At 42.9% G+C, this 14,351-nt stretch overlaps 1 protein-coding gene across 12 annotated transcripts in view; it reads left to right on the top strand.

Annotated features, from left to right (window-relative positions):
* Positions 1–14,351, top strand: part of MACF1 (microtubule actin crosslinking factor 1) — a gene marked incomplete at its 5' end in the record, with an annotated part of 344,512 nt that overhangs the window by 124,470 nt on the left and 205,691 nt on the right. For 7 of the 12 annotated variants that reach the window (XM_081226357.1, XM_081226358.1, XM_081226355.1 and 4 more), the window contains one exon: positions 11,613–11,702. In XM_081226357.1, coding sequence (XP_081082483.1) covers positions 11,613–11,702 — 90 coding nt within the window. Of the gene's footprint in view, positions 1–11,612; positions 11,703–13,669; positions 13,763–14,351 lie in introns of all 12 variants that reach the window. The other 5 variants (XM_081226365.1, XM_081226352.1, XM_081226350.1 and 2 more) reach the window with 1 other exon arrangement.

The following is a 14,351-nucleotide window of genomic DNA, read 5'->3' as shown; positions in this document are numbered from 1 at the left end:
AGCGGGGGCTACTCTTCGTTTTGGTGTGCGGGCTTCTCATTGCTGTGGCTTCTCTTGTTGCAGAGCACAGGCTCCAAAGGCACGGGCTTCAGTAGTTGTGGCTCGTGGGCTCTAGAGCACAGGCTCAGTAGTTGTGGCGCACGGGCTTAGTTGCTCCGCAGCATGTGGGATCTTCCCGGATCAGGGCTCGAACCTGTGTCCCCTGCATTGGCAGGCGGATTCTTAACCACTGTGCCACCAGGGAAGCCCTCACTGCTCCTTTAAAGCTCTCTTTTATGTTGCCTTCTAGGATACTGCTTTTTCCTCAGTTACCTCTTCCCTCCATGAATGCCTCTTTCACTGTATTCTCTTCCTCTGTCTGAGTCCTCCATGTTGACGTTCCCTGGGTCCTAACCATTTTCATGTTTTCTTCGGCAGTCTCATTTGCGTTAGCCACGGGGATCATTCGGTTGCATGGAATGCAAGGAATCATAAGTAAAAAGGGATACAGGGTGATCTCCAGAGTCTGGTGTCCGGATGCATCTGAGCTTTATGAAAACTAAACTTTATTGGGCAGTTACTCTCTCTTTCTCTTTTTATGAGGCCTTGTGTTTCTTCATTTTTATATCTTTCTGTGTGTCTCCTACATTTAGTTCTCTTCATTCCTCCCGTTGCTTGTATGTGAGCCATGGTGGCTGTCCCTCAAATGGTAATGTAAACCCCTGCAGCTACATGATTCTAAAGACGCAAACACAAGCAATCTGGTTGGCTGAGGTTTGCTTCTCCTCCATGGGTCAGTGGTCTATCGATTTAGTTCCGTAAACTATGGCCGGGGAGATGGTTACATAAATCAGACATGGCTCGTTAGGGCCACTTGTTTAAGTACAAATGAGGGCAATTTTCTAACTATAAGATTTAGATAAGGAGGTGATGATAGAGCCTTTTCCTGCATTCTTTCCTAAGCCCAGGACCTGTATCTCACAGTGTACTTGACACGGTCATCTGGATGTTACCCAGACATGTCCTATATTCAAGACATCCCAAATTGCTCAAGGTTTTCACTCATGTACCTAGCTGTCCAAGTTAGGAACCTAGAATCATACTATATTTAGTCCTGCCCATCATCTCTCCCTGTCACCAACTACAATCAATCACTTCGAACTCAGAAAGATGCTTGCATCTGGTTTCTCTTCTCCATCCCCATTACCTCTATTCTAGTCCAGGGCCTCTTCATCTCTTGACTTGGCCGTAATAGTTTCCTAATAAAGTTTTCTATAAGAACAAATGTAATGATAATGGTAGTAGTTTACTGAGTGCTTACTGTAAATCAGACTTTCTGTACTAAGTCTTTTACATGGATCATCTCATTTAATTCTTCACTGACCTTATGCTGTAGATTCTATTAATAGTCCCATTTTATCAGTGAGGTTCAGAGGGGTTAAATAACCTGTTCAAGGTCATACCACTGGAAAGAAGAAGAACTAAAATACTAGAACTCAGGCAGCCTAAAGTCTAGCACCTGCGCTCTTAACCTCTGCAGTCCTGACACTGGTCTGCCTGCCTTTCCAGGCTCATAGTGTCATATTCCTCTCAGACCTTAAGCTCTTGCTGAACTGTTTGCCATGCTATTTATGACTCTGTATCTTCGCTCATGGGGCTCCCTCTGCGTGGATTACCTTCCCCAACTCTGTTCTGCCTGGACAACACCAGCTTAACACCTCCTCAATAGACATTTTCCTGACTCTCCCGCCTGGAACTGACTGGCCTTTCCTTTGTGCCCTCCCTGTATTCGTTATGTACGTCTGTTATAGCACCTGCAACATTCATCTTTCTGCCAGATTGTAACTTGAAGGTTGATGTTGTGTCCTATTTTTTTTTAGTCGGGACAAAGTAGGAAGGGAGAGAGACAGGGAGAAAAAAACCTGCAATTTTCCTCTAGTTTCTTCAACATTTACCAGTTAGTTGCCTCTGGTTTGGTGGCACATAACTCTGTCATGGTGCAGAGCCTGTTTCCAACCAGGCATTGTCCCCTTCATAGCCTGTGCTGTAGCCGTACGAAACATCTCACTGCTTCCTAAACACTGTGTGCTTTCATACCTCTTTGCTTATTCATTTCTCTCTCCCTTGAATGCATGTTTTGGCCTCCTCTGCCTGGCCATCACCCACTTACCCTTCAAGACCCAGGTCCAGTATCCCCTTCCTGAGGCTCTGACCTCCATCCTTGGACTAAGTTAATTGCAGCTCCATCTCTGTGCCACACCCCTTGGAAAAGATGGGCTTCTGTGTTCACACGTTGGAGTCCTCTGCTCCTTGAGGTCTGGGACTCGTCTCAGCCAAGTACTGCACCTGGAGCATGAGAAGTACCCAATAAGGATTTGTTACCTTGAGGAAATAATAGCTCAGTAGTCTTTTTAGCTTACAAAGCGTATTCTAATCTGACTTGATCCTTACAGTAACCCTGAAGGAGGTAAAGGTATTTTATCCTTACAGTTTTAACAGCTGAGGAAAGTGAGAATTAGAAGAATGAAGTGACTTTCCCAAGGTCATACAGCTAGTGAAGGATGGAGCTAAAGAGCAGTCATGAGTCTTCTGGCCAGAATTACTTGCTGTTACTATTGAATATGCCCCCACCTTGCTCTGCTTTCATACCTCATCTCTTAACAGTTGGAAGAACTGAATTTATCCTGCCTCAAGCTTGTCCCCCTAAACTCTGTAGTTGGATGCAAGTGCTCTGGCTCCCTGCTCTGCACTTGTAGCTGATGTTGCCTGTTGGACCTCTGCCTCAGTTCTGTGTGATGACAGGAGGCCCAGGGAGGGAGAAACTAGACGAACACATAGCATTGTTAGGAATTGGAGGCCAGCCAGAGCTTTACTTAAATCCTTGGCAATTTTTCATCTCTTCTCAGGCCCCAAGCCTTACAGTTCCAATGGCATTTTCTCATCTTGGAATATTTCACAGAGATTCACTGCTCATCAGAATCATTGCTCCATGTTGGAATTCTTTGAACTTTGGGCTGAGAATTAGGGATCAAATCTGTTTTTTGTAATTCAGGCATCCTTTGCTTTGCTCCCCAAGTACACATGAACTACATTAGTGTTGCCATTGGCAAGTAGAATGATGTAAGATCAAAACAGCCAAGCCCCTCAAGTTCTAGATTTAGTTGACCTAATCTCTTGGATTCCCAAATATCTCTTTAGGAAACAGTTTGTTCTTGCATAAGCAAATCAGTTCCTCTTTATTAGCTGAGAACACTGTTGGTCCAATCATAAAAGAGATTTAAGGATGTAAGCATCTGAAATATATAAATAACTTAATTTAGAGCACAAGTCCTACAAATCGAAGAGTTCTGCTCATATGCAAGAACCATCAAAAATAAAAACCTAGGGTTTTAAGTGAGATTTTATTTACATTATCCTTGATATATCTCTGGGTTCTGGTAGCTGATAAAGTATCCCAAAGAGAACTTCAAGAAAGGCTGAGACGGGTCTTCTCTGGTGGTGCAGTGGTTGAGAGTCCGCCTGCCGATGCAGGGGACACGGGTTCGTGCCCCGGTCCGGGAAGATCCCACATGCCGCGGAGCAGCTGGGTCCGTGAGCCATGGCCGCTGAGCCTGCGCGTCCGGAGCCTGTGCTCCGCAGCGGGAGAGGCCACAACAGTGAGAAGCCCGCATACCGCAAAAAAAAAGAAAAAAGAAAAAAGAAAGGCTGAGACGATGAGACAGAACTGAGAGCATGAGCTCCTGAGAAGGAGGAGGAAGGCTTTCTCTGGTCAGTGTCTACTGACTGTGGAGGTTAGTGGGTAGAAAGGAAGGAAAGCATTTAATCTAACAAATGGACTAGTTCTTTCCATCTTTAGTCATGTATGCAGTCTAGAAGCAACTGGCCTTCCTGGGATTTTAGTTAAGAATTCCAGATAAACCAGCAAAAGTTTTTAACTCCGAAGTTTTACTAATGTTCTCAATTTTTCTCCGCCTGTTTGAGGCTCTCTAGCTGAACACAGGGTGGGAGAATGCTCTAATGGTTCCAGGCCCTCTCTCCTGTGCAGCCTCTGTGCTGTGGCCACATGAGATGGAGACTGGCAGTGGAGTGTAATTTAAGAGGTTGATGGAGTCGTGCTGGTCGGGTGCTGAGGAGAGGAGTGTTGCCTTTGTTGCCCAACTGTGACTGTATGGTGGTGGTTTGTGACCATGTCTGCCTAGACCTGAGTTTTCAGGGCTTGATTTCACCCTGAATGCATCTCGACCCCCACTGAAGATTTTGGTTCTACATTTGGACTTGGATTCTCTACTCCCTGAGCATTAGTGCCTGCCTATTAAGTAAAGATACCCTTGGTGGATTTTAGAATCCTCCTCATCCTCAGAGAATCTTTGTTAATCAGGGTTGGCTGTTAGCACTGTCAGATTCCTTAAAACTTAAGGAACTCTCAAAACAGAGAGGCGATAGGATTCTCATCTGCAAAGAGCCTCACACTTTGCTCCCCATCGCACTCTACTTACTCCAAAAGGGGCTCTCAGCCCCCTCTCTTATTCCCTGCGTTCGAGCACAGTTCTCTCCAGAGTGAAAAGTCTGTGACAACTGTTATCTGTTTTTTTTAGTATTGGGCTTTTCTGGAGGATAAATTTGGCCTTTGAAACAGTATGGAATTTTCCCTCTTACAGTTTAGAAATCTATAAATTCAGAAATCCATCTGAAGCTACCAGGCTCACTCTTACTTTCCTGGTATCTTTTAATAAGTATAGATGAGAGTAAATAACATACTCTTCTCTTTAAAACTTTCTCCTCTGACCTATATATTGCTCCTCAACATAATGTGGATCAAGGAAGTTGAGCTGCTTGTGTTTTCTTTTAAGAGTCTTTGAGCAAAACTTTTCTAGATCAGGCTTTCTGCAGGTGTTAAAGAATGCTGCATGACGATCGTTCGTTCTTTTTTTGTGGGGGGGGCTTTTATAATTTAGTAATGTTGTTAATATGTTGTTTCTACCCTTCAAGCATCATGGAAGCCTTGTGAGGGGAAAGAGCACTGAACTCAGAGTCAAGAGACAGTGATCTGACACTTTCCAGCTAAATGGTCTTACAAAGTTATTTAACTTCTCTAGACAATGCTTTTCTCATGTGTAAACTGAGTATATTAGAGTTAAGTAATATTTAAAGTCCCTTTGGGCTCAGATCCTGATTCCAAGCACTTAAGTGCAATTTATTCCCTTTGCTAAAGCCACTTGGAAATTGGGGGAAGCTGTTTATTTTTTCATAACTTCAAGCCAATCTTTTAAAAATTGGGAGAGCAGAGTTTTCCTTGGCTTACTAATGCATGTTGATTAGGGAGGATTGGCTTGGTCTCAAAATTTTTAATTTTTTAAATTAAATTTCATTAATTTTTTTTTTGGCTGTGTTAGGTCGTTGTTACTGTGCGTGGGCTTTTTTCCAGTTGCGGTGAGCGGGGGCTACTCTTTGTTGAGGTGCGCAGGCTTCTCATTATGGTGGCTTCTCTTGTTGTGGAGCGCGGGCTCTAGGCATCCGGGCTTCAGTAGCTGTGGCATGCGGCTCTAGAGCACAGGCTCAGTAGTTGCGGCGCATGGGCTTAGTTGCTCCGTGGCATGTGGGATCTTCCCGGACCAGGGCTCGAACCCGTGTCCCCTGCATTGGCAGGCGGATTCTTAACCACTGCACCACCAGGGAAGCCCCATTCATTAATTTTAAAAAATAGCTATGTTGAGATTTAATTCACATATCACATAATTCACCCATTTAAAGTGTACATTTCAATGGCTTTTATTGTATTCACAGAGTTTCGCAGCCATCACCACAATCAATTTTAGAATATTTTCCTCATCCCCCAAAAGAAACCCCGTACCCTTTAATCATTATCCCTAACCAACCCCCCATCCTCTCCCCCAGCCCTAGGCAACTACCAGTCTACTATCTGTCTCTATAGATTTGCCGATTCTAAATATCTCATGTAAATTGAATCATACAATATGTGGTTCTTTGTAAGTGGCTTCTTTCACATGTCATAATATTTAGGCATTTGGATTATTTTCACTTTTTGGCTACTGTGAACAATGAATGCTGCTATGAACATTCATTCATGTACAAGTTTTGTTTTTGTTTTTTTTTCTGGACATATGTTTTTAATTCTCTTGGATATATACCTAGGAGTGGAATTACTGAGTTGTATGGTAACTTGTGTTTAGCCTTTTGAGGAACTGTCAGACTGTTTTCCAAAGCAGCTGCATCATTTTACATTCTCACTGGGAGTGTATGAGGGTTCCAGTTTCTCTATAGCCTCATGAACACTTATTATCTGTCTTTTTTGATTATAGCCATCCTAGTGGTTGTGAAGTGGTATCTCACTGCAGTTTGATTTACATTTTCCTTATGGCTAATGATATTGAGCATCTTTTCATGAGTTTGTTAGCCATTTGTACATATTCCTTGGAGATTTCTAAAGAACTAATTTTGATGGTGATTTTCACAGGGAGTACAAACAGGCAAGGACCTGGATAGTTGAAGTTTTTCACTCATCTTGTTTGTTAACAGAGCAGCATGATTATTTGTTGGAAAGAAACATATATATGGATGATTTCTGAGCACTCTTGGCTTCACTTGGCTGCCTCTAATACTTTTCTGGTGCTTAGTCCACCAGACTTTTTCTTAGGAGATTTGTGGAAAACTTCAGAGGCAATGTAGCATGTACAAAAATGGTGAAGACTTTAGAAGGGGGCCGACCTGGATTTGATTGGCCTGGTCATTAAGCTGTATGATCTTGGGATGTTAATTGAGCCCTCCAAATCCCCCCTCTGCATCTGAAAATTTTTTGAGGTAAAAGCACTAGTAAGTGTTAGCTAGTTCTTTTTCTTTTTTTGATTATCATAGTTCCTTATTTTTTTTATTATTTATTTTTATTTTTATTTTATTTTTGGCTGTGTTGGATCTTTGTTGCTGCACGTGGGCTTTCTCTAGTTGCGGCGAGTGGGGGCTTCTCATTGCGGTGGCTTCTCTTGTTGCGGAGCACGGGCTCTAGGCGCGTGGGCTTCAGTAGTTGTGGCTCATGGGCTCTAGAGCGCAGGCTCAGTAGTTGTGCACGGGCTCTAGGCGCGTGGGCTTCAGTAGTTGTGGCTCATGGGCTCTAGAGCGCAGGCTCAGTAGTTGTGCACGGGCTTAGTTGCTCCACGGCATTTGGGATCTTCCCAGACCGGGGCACGAACCCGTGTCCCCTGCATCGGCAGGCGGACTCTCAACCACTGCGCCACCAGGGAAGCCCCTAAATTTCTTGTAAGGTGGTTGAATTTTGCTATTCACAGGTGTAAAACATAACCGGAATTTTCAGAAGGAGATATTGGAGCCTTGATGTAAAACTAACTTTACATTTCAAGTACTTCCTTTTTCTTTTCAGCACTCCATGGTGTTTGGTATCCTATTGATAACACGATCTCACCTGGTCCGCAACCCTATGTAATTTATTTAAGTAATTACTTGATGACCACTCCTGATTTTTATACCCTATGTTCAGGTCTTACCTGTCAATAATAAATCCCTCATTATTGTTTCTTCTCTTCTTTTTTTTAAATAAATTTATTTTATTTTATTTATTTATTTTTGGCTGCATTGGGTCTTCGTTGCTGCGCGCAGGCTTTCTGTAGTTGCGGCGAGGGGGGGCTACTCTTCGTTGCAGTGCGTGGGCTTCTCATTGCGGTGGCTTCTCTTGTTGTGGAGCACGGGCTCTAGGCGCGCGGGCTTCAGTAGTTGTGGCACTTGGGCTCAGTAGTTGTGGCTCGTGGGCTCCAGAGCACAGGCTCAGTAGTTGCTGCGCACGGGCTTAGTTGCTCTGCGGCATGTGGGATCTTCCCGGACCAGGGATCGAACGCGTGTCCTCTGCATTGGCAGGCGGATTCTTAACCACTGCACAACCAGGGAAGTCCCTGTTTCTTCTCTTCTTAACCCTAATATCAAGTATTTAATAATTTCTGACTTTTTAAAACCTACTGTTCATTTAAAATCTGATTTCCATTCCACCACTCTCTAGAAAATTATTCTCACAAAAAACACTCTTATTTGTAGGAAAATTCAGAAAGCCTTTCTTAGTCTTCGTCCTCCTTGTCCTGTAGCATTTGATACTGGTGATCATCTCTTCGTTGATTATACTTTCTTGGTTTGTTGCCTGCCTCTTTCGCTGCTTTTTCCCCTACCCGCCCCCCCTCCTTTGTTGATTGCTTTCCCATCTCCTGCCTTCTAATTTTGGCTGTTCCCTCAGGCTCAGTCCTTAGCACTCTGCTCTTCTTTTTTGCCCTCACCCAGAAAGCCCAACATCTCCCATGTCTTTAGCTAGCACCTCTATGCATATGACTTCTCAACTTAAGTTCTCAGCTGCCCCAGATTAAATTCTGGTATTTTCAGCTGCTTCAAGAACATTTCCATTTGTAGCTCCTTTGCTGTTGTTTTAAATTCAACATACTTCAAATTGAACTTGTCAAATCAAACTTCCTTTCCAACTCCTATGACCTGCTAATTTCTTGAGTGGTGCACTGTGGTTGAACCCTTGGACCCACATGAGGGAGGGATCTTGAAACCTTAGAGCCACTGGTGTGTTGGAGTCAACTGTCATGGGCTCGTGAGAGCCAAATATTAAACTTTCAGGAATTTTGTGAGCTATTTGCTGAGCACAGCCATTATTAAAAATTAAATTATGTAAACTTAAAATTAAATAAATTATATTTAAAATAAAGGTAATAAATATTCAAAGCTCATCACTTCAGTTACTTTACTATGTTATTACCATCTGTGCTGTTGAGGTCAGTTACGTCTGTTGTATCTCTCTGATGGAAATTCTATATATTGGTGTGCTACTGTACATTTCTTCCCAATATTGCTTTTAGTGATATTATATTAATAGCTTGAAATTGGTCATTTCAAGAGAGTATTTACACCATGGAAATCAACAAGTGATACAAGTCTGAGGTAAATGTATCACTTCATTCATTGTCTAAACTTAAGAAAGTGAGGGAGAAAATGTTAATATTGCAGATTAAACTAAAATGTGTGTCATACTGTCAGTAGCACAAAAAAATTGAAGAAATATTCTTTAAATATTTGAAACCTATATTTAATTTTTAAATATTTGAAACCTGTTATTCAATTTATCATGAACCATTTTCTCCAGTTGGATTATCTACCTGTCAACTTCTTATTCCTTCACACACACATACAAACATGCATGTCTTGCATGTTTCCACCCCTATACCCAGCCTTATGTGGTTTTCCCCTCCTCTTTCTTTCTATCAAACATTTTCTAATCCTTCAAGTCCTTTCTTTTCTAGGAAGTTTACTGAGATGTTTCCAGCCTTTATCTTTTCTGATTTGCAATCTGTTTGTTTTTTTTTTTTTAATTTATTTATTTATTTATTTATTTATTTATAGCTGTGTTGGGTCTTCGTTTCTGTGCGAGGGCTTCCTCTAGTTGCGGCAAGCGGGGGCCACTCTTCATTGCGGTGCACGGGCCTCTCACTATCGCGGCCTCTCTTGTTGTGGAGCACAGGCTCCAGACGCGCAGGCTCAGTAGTTGTGGCTCACGGGCCCAGTTGCTCTGCGGCATGTGGGATCTTCCCAGACCAGGGCTCGAACCCGTGTCCCCTGCATTGGCAGGCAGATTCTCAACCACTGCACCACCAGGGAAGCCCCCTGCAATCTGTTTTGAATGCTAGAATATTATAGTTGGAAAGGACTTATAGTTCAATCTTCCGTGTGAATGTAGAAATTCCAATATCCTAGTCTCTGTTTGAAAAACTCCAGTGACTAGAAATCCACTATTCTGAAGAGTAACCCTTTCTCTTATTATCTAGAAAATTATGTTGAAAAGAATCTTCTTCCTTGTAATTTCCAATTGTCTTCTGATTCTGTGTTTGAGCATATCACTCAGTGAAGTTGTCACTAGACTTGGAATGAATCAGTCACTTTAGGCACTTTCTACAGCTATGTGACCATAACTACTCAGAGCCTTAGCTTCCTCGGTTTCTGTTATAGAATGGGAGTAATAAATAAACTTCACAGGGCAGTTGTTTGGATTAAGTAAATAAAATGAGATTATGTCTGATTACAAAGCATTGTAGTAATGGCAAAGACTAATAGCAGAAAGACCAAACTGAGGCCAGTCTTTCCACTTGTGACCTTAGGCAAGTTACTTAACCTCTTTGTGCCTTATTTCCTCATGTGTAAAACAGGAATAACAATACCTACCTTATGGATATGAGGGATAGATGAGATAACATCTAAGGCATTAGCACAATGTTTGACATTACCCACACATTTTTCTAAAGTGATATTTATTTGTTTTTGCATAGTTTCAGTTATAAAATTAGAATTGCTTTTTCCCAAAAGGAATTATCAAGTTCACTATTAGAAGTATTTGGTAAGGGGCTTCCCTGGTGGCGCAGTGGTTAAGAATCCGCCTGCCAATGCAGAGGACACGGGTTCAAGCCCTAGTCCAGGAAGATCCCACATGCCACGGAGCAACTAAGCCCGTGCGCTACAACTACTGAGCCTGTGCTCTAGAGCCCGCGATCCACAAATACTGAAGCCCGTGTACCACAACTGCTGAAGCCCACGCTCCACAACTACTGAAGCCCTCGTGCTTAGAGCCCCTGTTCTGCAACAAGAGAAGCCACCGCAGTGAGAAACCCGCACACCGCAACAAAGAGTAGCCCTCGCTCGCTGCAGCTAGAGAAAGCCCTCATGGAGCAACCAAGACCCAACTCAGCCAAAAATAAATTAAAAAAAAAAGTATTTGGTAAGAAAGAGGTTAAATTAAGGTACACTGTATGGAATACTGGGTATCTAGCATTTTAGTTTCCTTCGTAGCACTCTGGAAGGCTTTTCTGACTCTGACTGGTCTCATCTGTCCATCACTTGCTCTCATTTCACATTTTGGTCCATAATAATTTCTGAGATGTTTCAGGATGATTAAGACTCCCCATCCCTAGTCCAAACTTGCTGGAGTATTTTTCATGGTTGGCTGGAGTGTGTAATGTATCTGGCCTCAATTTATTTATTAATTATAAATTTACTTATTTATTTTATATTTATTTTTGGCCGTGTTGCGTCTTTGTCGCTGCACGCGGGCTTTCTCTAATTGTGGTGAGTGGGGGCTACTGTTCATTGCTGTGCGTGGGCTTCTCATTGCGGTGGCTTCTCTTGTTGCAGAGCAGGGGCTCTAGGCGCGCGGGCTTCAGTAGTTGTGGCTCACAGGCTCAGTAGTTGTGGCTCACAGGCTCAGTAGTTGTGGCTTGCGGGCTCTAGAGCGCAGGCTCAGTAGTTGTGGTGCACAGGCTTAGTTGCTCCGCGGCATGTGGGATCTTCCTGGACCAGAGCTCGAACCCATGTCTCCTGCATTGGCAGGCAGATTCTTAACCACTGTGCCACCAGGGAAGTCCCTGGCCTCAATTAAAAAAAACACACATACACTTCTGTTAAGTGTTACTATTTCATATGTATTGTACTCCAACCTGAAAATTCCTGAATTTTTTGTTGTTTCCAGTTTCAAATTCTTTAATTTGTGTTTACCTAGGACCAGAGATTCTTGTGTAGATAATAAAATAATTCAAGATAGAATAAAAATCAGTCTGTTTCACTTTCATGCACAGGTCCGGAAGCACATCAATGATCTTTATGAAGATCTGCGGGATGGCCATAACCTGATCTCTCTGCTGGAGGTCCTCTCAGGCATCAAACTGGTGAGCTCCTCTCTTCTCCTAATGAGTTGACCTCACAGGTGTGGCCCTATTAATGACATATGGGTCCACCTTGTTGAGTGCTAGGGCAGTGGCTGTCACTGTGTTACATGGGAGGAAAAAGTAGTAGAGGTAATTGGTGGACTTTATTTCTAACTCAGACTTAACACTTTATAAATGATGTAATTTCATCTTAATTTAACCTGATGTATCATATATTCTCATTTCTTGATGGAATTAGGTATCGGTTCTGTTCCTTTCATATTTGCATGTTTTCTCCTTACTTGTTCTTTATCTATTTATAGATGCTGTTGTTTCAGGAATAGCAGATTTACATTTAAAGATTTTTTTTTTTTTTTTTTTTTTTTTGCGGTACGCGGGCCTCTCACTGCTGTGGCCTCTCCCGTTGCGGAGCACAGGCTCCGGACGCTCAGGGTCAGCGGCCATGGCTCACGGGCCCAGCCGCTCCGCGGCATGTGGGATCTTCCCAGACCGGGGCACGAACCCATGTCCCCTGCATCGGCAGGCGGACTCTCAACCACTGCGCCACCAGGGAAGCCCTAAAGATTTTTGAATAAGGTGTATTTTTCTTCCTACAGCTTTATTTCTAGTCTATATAGACTCCTCCTATTTTTGCTTCTACTATGAATTGTTCTATTTCTATATTCAACAAAGACCTGAAATTTACATTTAAAAGCCCAGGTGTTTAGAGTCATTTTTTTTCCAAATCACCTCACTTTCTCCCTTCTGGGATTCACTGTCTTTCACAGGGCTGGAGAAGTGCTGAAGTTGATGTCTGAGCATAGCCCCAGATGGAGTACTCTGGGCTCCTTGGATAATTAAACATGCCTGCTTCCTCCCCAGATGTATTAAATGTGGCTTGTGGAAACACTTACCTATCTGAGAGCAAAGGCTGTCTGAACCTCTTGGCTCATGAGTTCTTACCTTCACTTTGAGGGATCAGCGTAACCTCTCTGTGGGCTCATTGTTTCCTATATGGGAGCCTAATGGAAGCCTGTGATCCTGTGCAGCTCCTGCTCTATCTCGAGCGTTGTAGACAACATACTTTTCATTTAGAAAAGGCCAGGGCTGAATACTGGAAACACCTGTGAGGGAGGTGTGCTCTGGAGAGGCACACCGCTCGAGGAGCTGGTGGAGCCAGCGTGCTCACCGCCTTCTGTGAATTCTTAGTCATTGTTTGTTGTGTTTCAAGGGCAGGATTTGGCACATTAGATTTCACTCCCTAAGTAATAGCTTCTTCCACGGTTGGAGCTTGCCATCCCCTGGGGCCTTTGTTTTGGTTTCACTTTTTTTTTTGGTCTTACAATAGAATTAATTTTATAATGTTTAATGGCCTAAAATTGAAAGATGCTTTTATTAACATAGCCAGTACATATGAATTCTAGTTCTTCTCTGGCCCTCATTTATAAATCTCCTAAGTAATCAGAATTTTACTTTCACTGTGCTGGACTTAACAGTGCTCACAAAGTTATATTTTGGGCAATTTGGCTGGTATATTTGATGAACTTGTAGTGATTTTATATTGAAAAGTGATTCTTTTCAGTGATGTTGCTTAAAAAACAGGTTAAAACCACTCCAATCTAATTTCTTTTCCTAACCTTTGAAAACCTACAGGTGTTTATGGAGATAGTCGTAAAATATCATCTTTTCACAAAAAACCACCCAAATATGTCTTTCATGGTTATTCTCATCCTCCTCTCTGCCTTACTTGATTCACAGAAGTAGGGAGGGTGGGTGGCCGTGGAAAATTAAAGCTGTGTTTCAACATAAGAAGTGTTCAATATAACCATCTGCTCTGGTCTTAATTTGGTTTTTGCATCTTTCTGGAGGTGGGAGGGTATTTTCATATTTATTTTCACCTTTTTTTTCCTGAATTCATTTCCTTTTCATTTATGTGTTGTGAATTTCCTGTTACTCTGTCGTGTCTTTGTCTCGGTTGGTGGCCAAAGGAGCCAGCAGGGCTGAAGACCCTCCGTCTGGTGAGCATGCCCTCCTGGCGCCATACAGACAGCGAGGAGCAGGAGGAAGATGATGATGATGTAGTAGGTCCTCCTGGGGCCACCAGCATCCCAGCTGGCACTGCAGGGCCATCAGAGAGTTTGGGGTTCTCTAGGTCTTCAAGTAGCTCAGTTACCAGTTGCCTTCTTCCCTGTCCACCTGGGAATTTGGGTCCCAAAGAAAGTGGTTAAAACTAATTGTGCCTCTTGCCACTGTTAAGATGATCCTGGAGTGGGAATTGTTTTGCTTATCTGAGAGTAGCTGGCACGAAAAGAATAATGGTGTTTGGTGGCATCAAGTCCCTTTGTGACCTGGAGACCCATGGCTTTCTGGTGGCCTTGCTGTGTTGTCTGAGTCTAGATCGCAGAGTCGTGGAAAGCTTAGTTGACAGCATGACAGTTATTGCTTATGACTCCACACTCCAGACTAACGAGGACTCTCCATCTCTCTGGCCTCCAGGTTCTCACCACACACCATGTCACTTGTTTTCAGAAGAGCCTGGTGTTTGCAAACCACTCACTGCATGGAGATACTCTGCTTGGTCAATAACATCTCTAGTTGCTGTAGAGGACAGATATTTAACTTGCATGTTCTTAAGGGTCTTTTTGGTGGGGAATACTTAGGAGTAAAGAT

Source organism: Mesoplodon bidens (genome assembly GCF_964165515.1).
Source record: "Mesoplodon bidens genome assembly, chromosome: 2".
In the NCBI taxonomy this organism is placed as follows: Eukaryota; Metazoa; Chordata; class Mammalia; order Artiodactyla; family Ziphiidae; genus Mesoplodon; species Mesoplodon bidens.
Note: the sequence above shows the minus strand (reverse complement) of the source record. Positions and strands in the feature narration are given on the sequence as shown.